Source organism: Zootoca vivipara, chromosome Z2 (genome assembly GCF_965207765.1).
Source record: "Zootoca vivipara chromosome Z2, rZooViv2.hap1.1, whole genome shotgun sequence".
In the NCBI taxonomy this organism is placed as follows: domain Eukaryota; kingdom Metazoa; phylum Chordata; class Lepidosauria; order Squamata; family Lacertidae; genus Zootoca; species Zootoca vivipara.
In genome coordinates this window covers 22,402,725-22,418,811 of record NC_142585.1, presented here as the reverse complement: position 1 = coordinate 22,418,811, position 16,087 = coordinate 22,402,725, and the positions used below count along the sequence as shown (strand labels likewise).

Below are 16,087 nucleotides of genomic sequence, written 5' to 3'. Positions count from 1 at the left end.
GATGCCTGTTGTAGAGCAAGAAAAGGGCAACCAAGGGCATGGAGAAACTTTGCTAAGAAGGAAATGTTACAACCTTTGGGGGCTTTTAAAGTTTAGAGAAAAGGCACGTAAGAGTATGCATAATAAGAGTTGCCCAAAATATGCATGGAGAAAATGGGTAGAGAAAAGCTTTTCTCCCTCTGCTACTTGAACTCGGGTCCATCTAATGAAGCTGAATGTTGGAAGGTTCAGGAAAAAGTAGACCTTCTTAAGCTATGGAGTTTCCCCTGAGCAGTAGTGATGACCAACAACTTGGATGGCTTTAAAAGATGGTTAGACAAATTCATGGGGTTTCCATGGTTAATAACCCTGGTGGCTATGTTGCACCCCCATGTTGGAGGCATTATGTTTCTGCACACCACCTGCTGGGAAACACAGCTGGAGAGAGTGGCATTGCACTCAAGTCTTGCTTGTGGACTTCACAGGCAGCTGGTTGGGCACTGTAAGAACAGGAGGCTGCACTAGATGGGCCAGAGGACTGACCCAGCACGGCTGTTATTGGGTTATCCCCCCCCACCTGCAAAATAATCAACATGCAAACATTCTTTAGGACTCTGATATCGTTGCATGTGGGCTTGTGTTATCTGTTTGTTTTTTTTTGTGGGGGGGGCAACAAACTGAGAATTTGATAAGAATTTGATTTTTTAAAGGATTAGGCAAATTAAGAAATGGTTATTAGCCATGGTAACCAAATGCAACCTAAATTCACTCTTTAAAGGCAGCCACTCTTTAAATATCTGATCATTTGGGTGGTTAAACAAGACAATCACTCTTTTGCCTTTGTAAACCTTCTTGGAGGCACTGCACTGATCTTTCTAGGATGCACGAATGGCAAGTCTAGATTTAGGAGGAGAATGCACGGCCCTCCAGATGCTGAACTACCATGCCTACTACCCCTGATTAGTGGCTGTGCTGGCTGGAGCTGATGGGAGTTGGAGTCCAACAACTTCTGAAGGGTCACAGGTCCAACTCTGCAATAGATGGAAATTGAACTGAGCAAGCAATACATTTCTAAGGTTTGCTTGGAGAAGGAGAGAACAGAGTGAAGAAAGAGCTGTGAGTGGAGGGGGGCCCTTTCCCCCTCCTTTGGACCCCCTGGGAAACTCATCAAACCTGCAGTACCTGGAGCTGGGTATGGAGAGTGCAGCTGAGTAGAACCCAGCCGTGGGCAGCCTGAGGAAGTACCATGCACCTTGGGCCTGCTCATAAAAAGCAAGTGGCAGGTTAGGGTGATGTCTGCTGTTTCCAGGAATTCTTCTTGTTGTGAGACTTTTGTGGGTGTGCTGAGAGTTTGTTTGAACCCTGCGTGAGAACCCAGAGGCTGAGAGAGAGGGTGTGTCAGAAGGAAAATGAATTGATATTGATTTTTATAAGACTGCCTGTAAAAGACCCTGATGTTGGGCAAGACTGAGGGCACAAGGAAAAGGGGACAACAGAGGACGAGATGATTGGACAGTGTTCTTGAAGCTACTAACATGAGTTTGACCAAACTGTGGGAGGCAGTGGAAGAGAGGAGTGCCTGGCGTGCTCTGGTCACAAAGAGTCGGACACAACTAAACAACAACCACAAACTTTGAATTAATGTAACATTTTTATATGTAACTGTGTATTTTTGTAGTATTTTAAGTTGTCTGTTGTTGCTTCAGTTTTTTTGTACACCGCTTGAGAGATTAAAAAAAAGTGATATAGAGATATTTTTAATATATTAAGTGATATAGAAATTAAATATCCAATCAATCATCAATATACATCATCTTATTTTCATGAATTATCAAAATCTTTGTTTTTAAAAAATGACAAAAGGAGTGATGGCATCAACAAGCAAGTAGCTCCAGTTTCTTAAACAGACCCTCTAAGCCAGACATAAGGGGGAATATATATTTGCAGTACCCAGCCTTTGCTGTTTAAGCAAACCTTTCCCATCAAAAGAGAGGTCTTCTACTTCCCTCTGCTGGTTCCATTGAAAAAAGGCAGGCAGGAAAAAGCAGTGTTTTAAAAATACACTGGCTGCTTGTTCTCATGATTACACAGAAATCCAAAAGCAAGCTACTACAGAAAATATTAAGCAGTAAGCAATACAAAGCCAAAGAGGCACTGTGGTCCAGTTTCTAGTGTGTCAGACTAGGATCAGGCAGACCCAGGTTTAAATCCTCACTCAACCACAAAGCAGCTCTCTGGCTGAATCTAGGTCAGTCACCGCCTGTCTACCCCACCTTAGAGGATTAGTGTGAGAATAAAGGAAGAAGACAGGGAACAATGTACACCACTCTGAGCAACCCAGGAGGAGAAAAATGTAGTATAATACAGTGGTACCTCTGGTTACGAACTTGTGTTTGTAACCCGAGGTGTTTGTAACCCTAGGTACCATTGTAATGTCTTTCCCACTGAGGTGTCCTGTTTGAAAAAAATTAACACAATTTTTTAGGGAGGGGTCGGAGGGCATAAATCTGCTGGATCCGACTCCAATGTCTCAACAAAAGCAACAGAACGTTGCTTTAAAAATAGGCCTGAGTTTAAGGGATATAAACTATATTTTTAATTCCATCCTGAAACACACAAAGTGGAATCAATAAACGTCACTGTAAAGGTTGTCTGAACAGGAGGAATTTCTTGTCTTCTCACCCCTTTCACACATCCTGGCACTTGTATAGAAGGGCAGTAGCAGTGTAGTAGCAGAAAGTTGATCTCTCCAGTTATACCCCAGCCCCTCAGCCGACAAGATTGCAGACTTCATAGTGGGGAAAGAAAACAATGGGAAAGGATGCCAATGAACAGAATTAAAGGTGGGGGGTTTTCCTTCAGATGCATGTTACCTTTGTTTCACCAGGGAGACTTTCACATTTCTGGTTGTATACAAAGAAAATGCATACAAATCAGAAATCAAGTGTAGGAATTTTTAACATGCCCAAATAGCATTCTTTCTCCTTGTCCTCTTTTGTACCACATCACACTGCCCTCTGTCCTATCTGATGGCCTCATTAAACACTGCACTCTTAAGTTGCACAAAGGCTGTCTTGAGATTTGCACCAATAGGCACGTGCAAGTTATTATACCAGCCCAATTTTTAGGAGTTGTTTTCAGCCACCCCAGGAACTTTTTAGTTAATTATAACAGAAGGAAGATACATCAAAATGGTGGGCATTGTGGACATCTATGGTTTGAACAGAAGATGACACCCAAGGCTTATAAATCCTAGCAAAACTGAAGCATCCAGGATATTTGCATTTTAAATGCAGGCTTTTTAACTTCCTTTTTAAGAAGCTGCCATTAGTTTTAAGCTCAGCTGTGAAACAAGATTGAGCAAGAATTTTGAGTATTTACTTTTATCTATGCAATTTCATTTCCTTTTTTTGAGACATCCGCTGTCCTGCCCCACCAACAAAATAATATAAAATACAATTTTGCCACAATGTAAGATGAGATTTCAAAGCTAGCATTTTAATTAATTATTTAAGAAGCATTCCTGAAATTTCTGGGAGAGTGTAATATATGCAGTATATAATCTAGGCAGGAGTGTTTAAAAATATAGTTTATTCCTTCGGTTCTCAAGTGATGATGCTAATGATTCCAGCTACAAGGACAGCAAAACAACTATCATTTTGTTGTGTTACTACAAGTAAGCTTGTTCTGTAAGTAAGCTTGTTCTGCAACACCATGAAAAGATTATCCAGGGATGTTTAAACAGTACACATACACAAAAACAAATATACCATTATGTCAAACTGGTTTTTCCCCACAGATATTGAGGGACTCCCCACTTTTGCGGAGGGAGAGACATTATTTATAATTTAAAACCCTGCTACATAACTTAAAATCATATATGTTAAAAGGTGCTACTCTATTTTCAGATTGATAATCTGATGTGACACTTGGCAAAATTCAATCTGTGTCTTGGAAAAAGTATCTGCAAAAATATAACCCTTGACTTCAAAAATGCTTAAAACTAGAAAATACACTGAAGGTCATATCACCATTGGGTTAACACATTTTAAAAAGCACAGTAGGACAAAAAGAGAAGCGCCCATTAAGTACAGTATATCTATCTGGACATATTAGAGATGGAGACCTTATATCAGGCTGTGATTTACGCACACAGAATGCTTTGGAAGCAAATGCAGAAGATAGCAGATCCAACTCTTCCTGTTACACTTGATCACGAAGGCGTGCCAGTCTTTGTGAGAGCTCATCCTGCAGAATTCAGACCAACCAACAAGAGGCATTCATTAATGGACCACTTAAGGGACAAAGACTTACTTTCTAGAATAACAGCAGCCAGACCAAAGGGAGACTGAGCTCTGCTAGGCTTGAAGATCTACATCTAAATTATAAGACTACGGGTGACTACCTTCTTATGCCCGATCAACTCATGGGAAGGCGCTGGGAAATAATTACATAATTCAATTCAAACCTGGAAATGGCAAGAGAGAGCTGGAGAGTCCTCATGGCTCGCAAGGAGACCTTCCCTGGAGCCCCAAAAGGACATCAGTGAGGGTGGAGGAAGCCCCAAAGAGACTGGAGGTGAAGTGGGGCTTTGTTTATGCTGCTCAGCTTCCCTACCCAACAGCTGGTGTGCATGGTAGCGCAGCTTTTCCACTTCTCCTCCAGCCTCCTGCCGACCCCAGAGCGTCAATTCTAATTGTGGATATTTTTGGATGCAATATTTTTTGTTTGGGCTGAAGCGAGAGTGGCAGAGAGGGTGCTCCCCATCTTATGCAATTTCACTTATGCACATGGGGCCCCAGAACGTAACCCCTGTGTAAGTGGGGGAGTTGCCTGTACTAACTCTTTCTAAGCTCTGTATATGCTTATAAACACAGTGCAAGAGGAATGGGAAGGAACAGGAAAACAAGCAAACTCTGAAACTGAGAGGGTATGTAAAGCAGTAAGGATTCTTCTTCTTAGCTCGCTTGTCCTAGTATGAGATCTAGCCAAACTATGAGCTGGCTGTAGGTAGTTCATGTACATCTAAAATAGCTTTCTCCAACCTCCACATGTTTTGGGATTACACCTGGACTAACATATGCTGATGTGAGTTTAGAGTCCAAAACATCAGGAGGGCGCCAGTTTATGGAAGGTTGGTCTAAATGCTCCAACTGAAGAGACAATCTTGCATGCTATTAAGGCAGGGGTGGGACACTTTTCCTTATGGGCATCCTTCCGGTGGCCACATCAGTGGTGGGCGGAGCCAGAGGCCTGATGGAGCAACAGGTGAGACTCTTACCTCTGCACACCAGGCTATATTCCAGGCCCACAAGAGCAGAGGCTTACACACACACCTCTCAACCCAGGCAAGCAAGAAACATCACTACAGTTCAAGCATACATTCCAGCCAAGCCAATGCACTTAAGGAGGGTGTGGAGGAGGACTGATAATGGGTGTCCTGAGGACCAGATGGAGAAGCCCAAAAGGCTGCACTTGGTCCCTGGGTCTTAGGTTCCCCACTCCTGCGATAGGGAAGAAATACCAAGCAATCAAAAAGAGGGTTTACCTGTTCTGCTGAAGCAACACTTGTGCCAACAGAGCCTGTCTGTCCCTGAGGTAGTTCCATATTCAGGTCAAGGCTAGAGTTCAGAAGAAGAGAAACCAATATACAAGAAGTTATTCTGATAGTAGCCCCCACACCTCAGGTGCACTTATTGCCACAAGCTGAAAGCTTCCCAGTTGTGCTCACTTCTATCTCCAGTCCCCAACATGTAATATGCCAATTAATAACAGAGTAGCAGGGACCCAGAAAAGGGACCCAGGTGGCGCTGTGGTTAAACCACTGAGCCTAGGGCTTGCTGATCAGAAGGTCGGCGGTTCGAATCCCTGTGACGGGGTGAGCTCCCGTTGCTTGGTCCCAGCTCCTGCCAACCTAGCAGTTCGAAAGCATGTCAAAATGCAAGTAGATAAATAGGAACCGCTACAGCGGGAAGGTAAACGGCGTTTCCATGTGCTGCTCTGGTTTGCCAGAAGCGGCTTTGTCATGCTGGCCACATGACCTGGAAGCTGTACGCCGGCTCCCTCGGCCAATAATGCGAGATGAGCGCCACAACCCCAGAGTCGGTCACGACTGGACCTAATGGTCAGGGGTCCCTTTACCTTTACCTAGCAGGTATAAGAGGTCAGCTTTATGAAATATCTGCACCACTGAATGGGTGCATTAATCTTCTGCTGTCCTCACATTTGTTACTCTTCTGCCCCTTCATTTTTGCCCTGTTCTATCTTTGCAGTGTTCGAAATATGCCACTTCTGTGTAATTTTGTATGTGATATACCACCTTGCTAGGTTTTTTTAAATTAAAAGTGCAGCCTGGAAATATTTAAATGAATAAATAGTGCTTAGCACTGTTGCTACTAAATAGCATTAGTAGTGAGTTCAAGTTTTTTCTTACTCATGTTATTTCAGAGAAGTCCAACATGTAGGAAAGGCAGCATTTATTGCTATCTCAAGTGCATTAAAACTTTATTAAGCACTGCCATTAGAATACTCAGTGTTTCAGTCTTCAAATGTTTACACTCACCCAGCTTCATCTGCCATTTCCTGCAGAAGCAGGTCCACTTGGTTCTAAAAAATGAGGACCAAATCAGTTTTACCATTGTAACAGACGGGGAATCCAGCGTAATAGAAAAGATCACATGCGGTTTTTTGAACCTGTGAATACCACCAGAGGGAGCTAAACACATTCACAAAGCAAATCTGGCCTCTCAAAATGCAGCTTCTTAAAAAGCATTTAACACTAGTGTTATCTGCACACGCTTATGTCTATTTATTGGGGGGGGGGGGTTAAGCCCTACTGAACTCAGCAAATCTTACTTCCAAATAACCATTCATAGGATTGTGCTGCATTACACTCAAGCCTATTTTTGATTTGTTTTTATTCATCATTTAGTGATGCTATCACTACATTTGCATGTATACTTTGTAGCTGAATGTGCTGCTGCTGAGACTACTACTAGTACTACTACTAATAATAATAAATATTATTTATACCCTTCCCATCTGGCTGGGTTTCCCCAGCCACTCTGGGTGGCTTACAGCACATATAAAACATAGTAAAATATCAAACATTAAAAACTTCCTGATACTGGGGCTGCCTTCAAATGTCTTCTAAAAGTTATGTAGCTCTTTATGTCCTCGACATCTTAAGGGAGGGCATTCCACAGGGAGGGAGCCACTACCGAGAAGGCCTTCAGTTATTAATTTATCCTACTTTTTTTATTTAAAAAAACAATAATTAATACTGACGAAGTTCCTAGTGTAGATGCACTAATGGTTTTCTAACTTTCTGTCTTCAAGGGGAACCTTCCATACTGACTCGTCTCCAGAGGATCCCTGCTTATTGTAGAGGAATCAGAGAAATATTCTAGGCTGCACATGGTCCGGGCCTTGCCATCATCCAAAACATATTGGCAGCAGTCCACTGCAAAAAATCAGAGGAGGTGGACAAGCTGCTGCTCAGGAGAGTTTCCAAGCTCCTCCTAATTTCCTCATTAAGTAGTCATTGAAAAGCACTTGAGGAAGCCCAGAGAAAAACCACTGTACAGTGGTGCCTCGCTTAACGAATGCCCTGCTTAACGAAATTTCCGCTTAACGAAAGGATTTTTCGAGCGGAGGTTGCCTCGCTAGACGAATTCGTTTTATGAAAAATTTGTCTAGCGAATCGCGGTTTCCCATAGGAATGCATTGACATTCAATTAATGCGTTCCTATGGGCAAAAACAAATTCAAAAAAAATCAATGCATTCCTATGGGATTCGCTAGACAAATTTTTCGTTATAAGAACAAACCCGTGGAACGAATTAAATTTGTCTAGCGAGGCACCACTGTATTATTATTATTATTATTAATATTATTATTATTATTATTATGTCAGCAGAATAAATGGAGTAAACTTGACTCCATTCTCTAGCTGAGTCAGAGAAGGTCCAGCTCTAAGGACAGAGTCTATTTAGCCCAGCCATATTTTTCTTTGAAAGTCTCTCTCTCATACTGGTCAAGAAAGCACCCAGGGGCAGCTGGATAGGACTGCTAATGGAAAGTTATATCTGCTTCAATATTACTTACTTGTGGTGTTGTTAGTGTAGTGGTATTACTCATTGTGTCTTCCATTTGTGCTGTCTGAACATCTAAGGTTTCAAACTGCTGCTCAAATTTGTCCATCAAGGCAGATATCTGCACATAAGCAAATGATGTCAAGCCAGGAACACAAGGAAATATCTTAAAACTCAACTTCTGAATTTATTTGTTTACCTTTTCCAAGTTCATACTTTTCAATGTAGCATCCATCGATTTAACTACTCCAGCCATTGACTTTGTTACCTAGGAGAACAACATATATAGTAATCACATTTTTTAAATTTCTAATTTGAAACTCTGGGCAACTATAACCCAAAATAAACTAACATGACATGAAATTGCACAACACTAGCCATTGTTACAACTGTTAGCTGCTTCTTAAGGAGATTCTAATAGACCACATTTCTATTTAACACAGCATTTGAAATTCTACAGGGTTTTACCTACTTAGCAGCAAAAGGTCTGTGGACTTGCCTTGTACAAGCCATCTTACGAAAACGTACATAGTGCAAGTTTTTTGGAAACTTGTGTTTCTTGCTAAAACATGATAAAGCTGCTTACCTTGCCCATTGTTACTGCTGTTTGAACTCTTGCCGCTACAGCATCAACCCGAGCACTCATCCGCAAGAAGTTGATGGCTTGATTCTTCTGCCGGATTGCATTTTCTGCATGTATTCTTGCCACTTCAGTATTGCCTTTCTGAATTGCCTTTTATTTAAATAAAGAGAAGCAGGACATAGCTTTTCAACTAATTAAGAAATGCACCCTAATAAATCTTAGCTTTCAGACCTAGACCGTCACCCCCAGATTCCGGTACACATGTAGCAATAAGAAGGATGATGGCATATGATTACTATTACTTATTTCCTTGGGTACCAGTGCTCTCATTGTCACAAAAAAAAAAAAAATAGCAAGATACCAGCACTCTACATTAACGACACCAAACTGGCAGGTCCTTCAGGAGAGGTTATCGAAGCTTTGCAAATGGTGGCAGACACATACCAGTAGTCCAACATCATGTCAGATGATCTGCTACAGATGGGATAACATCTATAACCCAGGTTTATAGAAATCCACTCTCCTGGATTCTGAATGAGCAGCAGCTGGTACTGTATGGATGGGTATGACAACTGATACTGTAGATTTAAAGGATTTTTGGCCAGTAAATTTACTGTTGGGAAAGGTTCATTAATTCTCCCACTTGAAAAAGGGAAAGGGGGGGAAGGGGGAAAGGGAAAAAAGAAAAGAGAAGAAAATCCACTTTGAAAACGGCTGCTTTAGAGTCCAAGGATTCATGTTCAACCATTATCTACATGTGTTGGGGAATGGAGGGGAGATATTCTGTTAATTAGTTTGCAATAAATTAATATTTTATTTTTAGTTTCTAATGCAAATATATTGCAGTCAGCAACAGTCCCAGCACCAATGATGTGTATAAATAGTGCAAACATTTATTTACAACTTCCTAATATCATAGCACCCCTTCATGGATCAATGCCTTGTCGTGGCGAAGGTTCAAAATTTGTCGTGATTGGTTCAAAATTGGGAAAGGAGTACGACAAGGTTGTATATTGTCTCCCTGCTTATTTAACTTATATGCAGAATTCATCATGCGAAAGGCTAGATTAGATGAATCCCAAGATGGAATTAAGATTGCCGGAAGAAATATCAACAACCTCAGATATACAGATGACACAACCTTGATGGCAGAAAGTGAGGAGGAATTAAAGAACCTTTTAATGAGGGTGAAAGAGGAGAGCGCAAAATATGGTCTGAAGCTCAACATCAAAAAAAACAAGATCATGGCCACTGGTCCCATCACCTCCTGGCAAATAGAAGGGGAAGAAATGGAGGCAGTGAGAGATTTTACTTTCTTGGGCTCCTTGATCACTGCAGATGGTGACAGCAGTCACGAAATTAAAAGACGCCTGCTTCTTGGGAGAAAAGCAATGACAAACCTAGACAGCATCTTAAAAAGCAGAGACATCACCTTGCCTATAAAGGTCCATATTGTTAAAGCTATGGATTTCCCAGTAGTGATGTATGGAAGTGAGAGCTGGACCATCAAGAAGGCTGATCGCCGAAGAATTGATGCTTTTGAACTATGGTGCTGGAGGAGACTCCTGAGAGTCCCATGGACTGCAAGAAGATCAAACCTATCCATTCTTAAGGAAATCAGCCCTGAGTGCTCACTGGAAGGACAGATCGTGAAGCTGAGGCTCCAATACTTTGGCCACCTCATGAGAAGAGAAGAATCCTTGGAAAAGACCCTGATGTTGGGAAAGATTGAGGGCACTAGGAGAAGGGGACGACAGAGGACGAGATGGTTGGACAGTGTTCTCGAAGCTACGAACATGAGTTTGACCAAACTGCGGGAGGCAGTGCAAGACAGGAGTACCTGGCGTGCTGTTGTCCATGGGGTCACGAAGAGTCGGACACGACTAAACGACTAAACAACAATATCATAGCGAAAGATCCTGCGCACACACTATCAAACAGTATACATGGGGAACATCCAATATAATTTCATGTCTCACCTTCTTAATTTTGGCTTTTTCAACCTTCTCTTCTTTATCACACTTTTTGGCATTTCTGTTAAGTTCTTTGGCAGCGAACTTCAAGTTAAAAAGATGCTCTTAAATTCAAGTTAAGGATGATGTTCTCAGTTAACAAGTAATATAAATGCTGACAGTATGAAGATGGTCTCGTTGAAGTTTTAAAGCTATATCCATGGATCCTTGCATTGTACACAAAATTCTCTAATTTCAGTACTGGATTTGATAGTTCACTGCAGACAAGGCCATTATTAAAAAGATGGGCTCCAACACCCCAATCCCACCTAGCGGGAAGTACTGACAACCTTGATCAATAAATTCCCAATAAATTCATCTGCGCTTTACCAGTCAGCTATAGAGTAAGCATGGGATGCAGGTGGGGCTGTAGTCTAAACCAAGGAGACTAGGGCATGCCGATCAGAAGGTTGGCGGCTCAAATCCCCATGACAGGATGAGCTTCCGTTGCTCGGTCCCTGCTCCTGCCAACCTAGCAGTTCGAAAGCACGTCTAAGTGCAAGTACATAAATAGGTACTGCTCCAACGGGAAGGTAAACAGCATTTCCATGTGCTGCTCTGGTTTCGCCAGAAGCGGCTTAGTCATGCTGGCCACATGACCGGGAAGCTATCTGTGGACAAACACCAGTTCCCTCGGCCTATAGAGCGAGATGAGCGCCACAACCCCAGTGTCGTCCGCAATTGGACCTAATGGTCAGGGGTACCTTTACCTTTATAGAGTACACATAAAAAGGTAAAGGGACCCCTGACCATTAGGTCCAGTTGTGACCGACTCTGGGGTTGCGGCGCTCATCTCTCATTGAATCCGTTGAATCTCGTTAATTTGAACTGCCGACCTTCTGATCGGCAAGCCCTAGGTTCTGTGGTTTAACCCACAGCGCCACATAGTGCCATACAAAAATCCATGCACTTTGTCTACTTTCTTCAGGGGTGGGCAAGCTGAACCAATTAAGCAACTGAGATAAGAAACTGCTTGTGACATCTCCAGCCCAGGGTCTGCTGTAGCAGCATTAGATTCAGACCACATCCCAGTGATTGTAATCAGCAATGATTTAAAAATCTACATTTGACATATTCTTCTGCACAAAAAATGTCTCCTCACACTATGAGTATCTGTTGATGCAATGGCATCAGAGAAGAAGATCTGTTCGGCTCTGCCACTGCCATTTCATTGGTCCTGCAACCCGGTACCATGATACAGACAAAGCCAACCCAAGTATCTTGTGACTTAAATGCCAGCCATTTCCTAGCTGTTTGGACAGCCTAAAACACCTTATTATATAAAGTTCCTGGATCTCTCCAAGAGGGAGGGGGGGACCTGTTCTTTAGTATATCCCCACTATTAGCCTTCTGATAGTCTTGGGGAGGGACACAGTAGAAATATCAGCTCTTCCAGTCATCAGACGGGCAACAAAAAATAAGAGCAACATTCTAAAATCTCCATAGTGTCCACCTACAGGCACTGAACAACAGGAGGGGCGGGGGTCAATAAAACAAAGAATCCTGCCCATATCAACTGGCCACATAAACTGTGATTGATCCCACTGCACTGGACACTTTAGCTGGAGTTGCAACAACAGTGATATCTATGGCGCTAAGGAGCCAAGGAACTTTATCCTCAATGTGCCATGCAAAGTACTCACAACTTTCTGCCAAGTGCCATCATCCCTGGTACAACTAGTCTCCAGACCACCCAAAATGATTTGGCTGGCTGGCTCTTGGAGAATGCAATGGAAGCAGAAAATGAGTTCTCCTTCACTGCCCTCAGTGCTGCTTGGTATGCAGTTGTGTCAGATTTGGAGTGAGTTTTCAGCCACCAACACTCCAGTTGTCTCCCAGTCTGCTTCACTAACTACAGATCCTTAGTAAACTCTTCAGTAAACTCTGCAGCTCCTTGGTAAGCAGTGCAGACTCTGCAGGACCAGAGAGGACCCTTGGGAGTGTTTGTGTTGATAGTCCTCCTGATCTCATTATCCCATAATGACAGCAAGGACTTGACAATATCACTAGCTCTGGCCTCTGGAAAATCATCCAGAGCGGTCAGGAACCTACCAGGTTCATTTATCCTCTGGGTTGGACCATCTGTATCAGTTATCACTCCTGCTGAGTAGTCCAAACTTCACTAGGATGCAATCTGACAGTGACAATAGGGTTAAGACAAGCCCTCCCTCCATATTTAGATGCCCCTCCTCTCCCTACAAAGGACCTAGCAGTTCGAAAGCATGTCAAAATGCAAGTAGATAAATAGGAACCGCTACAGCGGGAAGGTAAACGGCGTTTCCATGTGCTGCTCTGGTTTGCCAGAAGTGGCTTTGTCATGCTGGCCACATGACCTGGAAGCTATACGCCAGCTCCCTCGGCCAATAATGCGAGATGAGCGCGCAACCCCAGAGTCGGTCACGACTGGACCTAATGGTCAGGGGTCCCTTTACCTTTAACCTCTCCCTACAAAGCCCTGTTCTGTGGGTTGGGACCAAAGACCATCTGAGGCAGTCCCATGCTTCCCATGAAATCCTGAGCTGGCATTATCGAAATGGGTAGTGAAGTCACCCAGGGCTAGAGTCCTGAGTCTATCCAAACCCACACTAGAGACCACCTCAGCTAGCTCAGTAAGGGAGGCTGTTGGGCAGCAAAGTGGAAAGTACACCAACAGTATCCCCAATCAGTCTCCATGACCCCATGCCACATGCAAGGCTCTCCAGTCCAGCTCTGAAGCAGAGAGGTTTCCTAGTAAATGAAAGAGAACTTCGATAAACTTCTCCTCTCAGAGGCTCTGGTATGAACTGGTGTTCCACAGGGTATCCAGCTGGGCAAAGCTGTGTCAGATCAGGCCCACCTAGCCCCACAATACATACTACATCAAAGAAAACATTATGGTCTCCCACTTGTTGCCTTACAAGTCCTGGGCTAAGCAGAGCAACAGATCTTAAGATGAGATATTTGAGCCCAACATCTAAGAGTGTGTAGCCTAATTTGGGGGGAGGAGGGAGAGGAGAAGAGGAGACCCCTGCAAATGAATGGCATACTCACAGATCCCAAGCCCTAATTTGAGAAGGACTACTGTGGTGGGGAAAATCCTAGAAGGAAACTGTAATGCTCCTGTTTATTTTAGCAAGCACAAGAGGGGTAACCATGCTAATCTATGACAAGAACAGGGAGAGGGAGCACACTGAGAGAAGTCTTTAAGGCACTGCTGGGACCTAATGCGACGGGACACGGGTGGTGCTGTGGGTTAAACCACTGAGCCTAGGGCTTGCCGATCAGAAGGTCGGCGGTTCAAATCCCTGCAACAGGATGAGCTCCCATTGCTCGGTCCCTGCTCCTGGCAACCTAGCAGTTTGAAAGCACGTCAAAGTGCAAGTAGATAAATAGGTACCGCTCCAGCGAGAAGGTAAATGGCGTTTCCGTGTGCTGCTCTGGTTTGCCAGAAGCGGCTTAGTCATGCTGGCCACATGACCAGGAAGCTGTACGCTGGCTCGCTCAGCCAGTAAAGCAAGATGAGTGCTGCAACTCCAGAGTCGTCCGCGACTGGACCTAACGGTCAGGGGTCCCTTGACCTTTACCTTAGAACCTAATGGCTTCTGGTAGAAACTTCCATGAACTAGACACTGTAAATTAAATGTTATCCACACATCACAGATATACATACACATACAGCCACAAAGAAACGCAAAGCACAGAATGTCACACTATCACCAATTACACTTGCGTATGGACCATACCGTGGGACCTTGGATCCCGAATGCCTTGGGAGCCAAACATTTCAGCTCTTGAATGAATGAAAACCGGAAGTAATTGTTCCAGTTTTTGAACATTCTTTGGAAGCCGAACATGACTGCAGGAAGCGCTGCAGCCAATCAGAAGCCGTGCCTTGGTTCCCAAACTGTTTCGGGAATCGAAAAAGACTCCCGGAACGGATTAAGTTCAGGAACCAAGGTTCCACTGTATATGCTACAGGGTATTTTGAAAAAAAGAAAGAAAGGCCACCTTTCATGTCTTCTTCACCTGCCACTGTATGCAATTATTTTCTCTGTACTCATTCATGTAAGAATACCTTCAGATCTGCTTCTACAGATGCATAAAGTGGTACATCTATGAAAGCCAATGTTGAAATAAACCTGCAATGAGTTTTTAAGGTACCACCACAGATACTTTCTTTTGCCTTAGGAAGTACATAGTGTCATTAAACCATAGTGGTGTACAGGTTGAGGCAGTGGATCCGGACTAGGTTCAAAATACAAATCACCCACAAAGCACACTGAGTAGCTTAGGGCCAGTTTAGCCCCACCCCCTCAAAGCATCTTACCACACAGGCAAAGGTGTGTGGGAGGAAGAGCGGCAGTGTGGGGAGAAAATTGTCAGATTAGGACCTGGGCCATGAAACGCACCAGGTGGTCTTGGGCCAACCACTGCCTCTCTGCTTAACCTACCTCATAGGTTTGTTGTGAGGATTAAAAAAAAGGGGGGGAGAACCAAAAGCTTCTTGGACGAAAAATGATATAATAAAACAAGTATGCAAAAAGTGCAATAAAAAAACCTCACATCCTTTCTAATACTGTAAATAGAGCAGTACACCTGGGAGGGATGGGGGGGGGTTAGAGCCCTCTCTCCCAGCTGTCGCTCCCGGAGGGAAACACAAATGTAGTAAAAGGTCTGCTCCGAAGCTCCGCCCACCCATAGAACACCCGAAGCCCACCAATCGAGAGCTCCCTCTGCCGTCCGGGTGGTTCCAATAGCCACGCCCTTCGCCCCTGTCTACCGCAGCAGGGGCGGGGCTCCCCTTGCCCCCTCTGGCTCCATTCCGGAGATCCCCCCTCCCCCGCCTTCCCCCCTCCGGTGTTATCAAGGATACTCTCCATGTTGGACATAGTGGCGCTTCAGGGCCGGCAAAAGTGGGAGGAAAGTGAGCTCGGGTTCGATGGCGTCTGCTGCTTCTTTAAAATCCCGGCTTGTTTGTGTTCCGTGTGGTTTTTTTTTCTTCCTTTCCTCCTTTCGGGAATCCACTTCCTACTTCCTCCTCCTCCTCCCCTCAGCATCCTGTCACGTGCTCCGGGTCACTTTCAGGGCTGCAGAGACGGGGAAAGGGATGGGACTGAAACTGCGCGTGCGTAGAGAGCCATGGCCAATGAGAGCGCAGCCTTCACTCTGAGGCGAGTAGAAAGGAGCGCGACGGGAGGAGCCTCCCCCCGCTCTTCCTCCAGCCCAAGTGGTGCTGGTGCTGGGTAGTGACGTCACGGCTCTTGAAGGAGGCGGTGGCGCCTGTGAGTGCTCGCTTTGGGATTTTGAAGCACTCCCCCTACAGGGAAGCAGAGGCAACTGACTGACGCTGATCGCTCGCTCACGTGTCAGTTCCAATTTGTAATGTAGTTTTTTGGAACGCGCAGTGATATTTGAGGATGAAATGCAGAGAGAAAGCATGCT

General features: G+C 44.1%; 1 protein-coding gene across 1 annotated transcript; it reads right to left on the bottom strand.

Moving 5' to 3' along the window:
- Nucleotides 1-3,456: 3,456 nt before the first annotated feature.
- CHMP1B (charged multivesicular body protein 1B) lies at nt 3,457-15,705 on the bottom strand. Its single transcript, XM_035133733.3, has 8 exons — nt 15,519-15,705; nt 10,634-10,731; nt 8,658-8,804; nt 8,271-8,339; nt 8,085-8,192; nt 6,542-6,585; nt 5,528-5,600; nt 3,457-4,227 (listed from the first exon to the last, which is right to left on the bottom strand). Exons 1-8 carry the CDS (start codon nt 15,532-15,534, stop codon nt 4,183-4,185), a joined length of 600 nt encoding a protein of 199 aa, XP_034989624.1. The 5' UTR covers nt 15,535-15,705; the 3' UTR covers nt 3,457-4,182.
- Between the last annotated feature and the right edge of the window lie 382 nt (nt 15,706-16,087).

Excerpts from the sequence above, each read along its gene's own strand:
- CHMP1B (XM_035133733.3), bottom strand. Across the intron at positions 8,340-8,657 it reads CAGCAGTAACAATGGGCAAG|GTAACAAAGTCAATGGCTGG; the intron begins GTAAGCAGCTTT and ends TTGTTCTCCTAG. Across the intron at positions 4,228-5,527 it reads GTGTTGCTTCAGCAGAACAG|GATGAGCTCTCACAAAGACT; the intron begins GTAAACCCTCTT and ends TGAATTCTGCAG.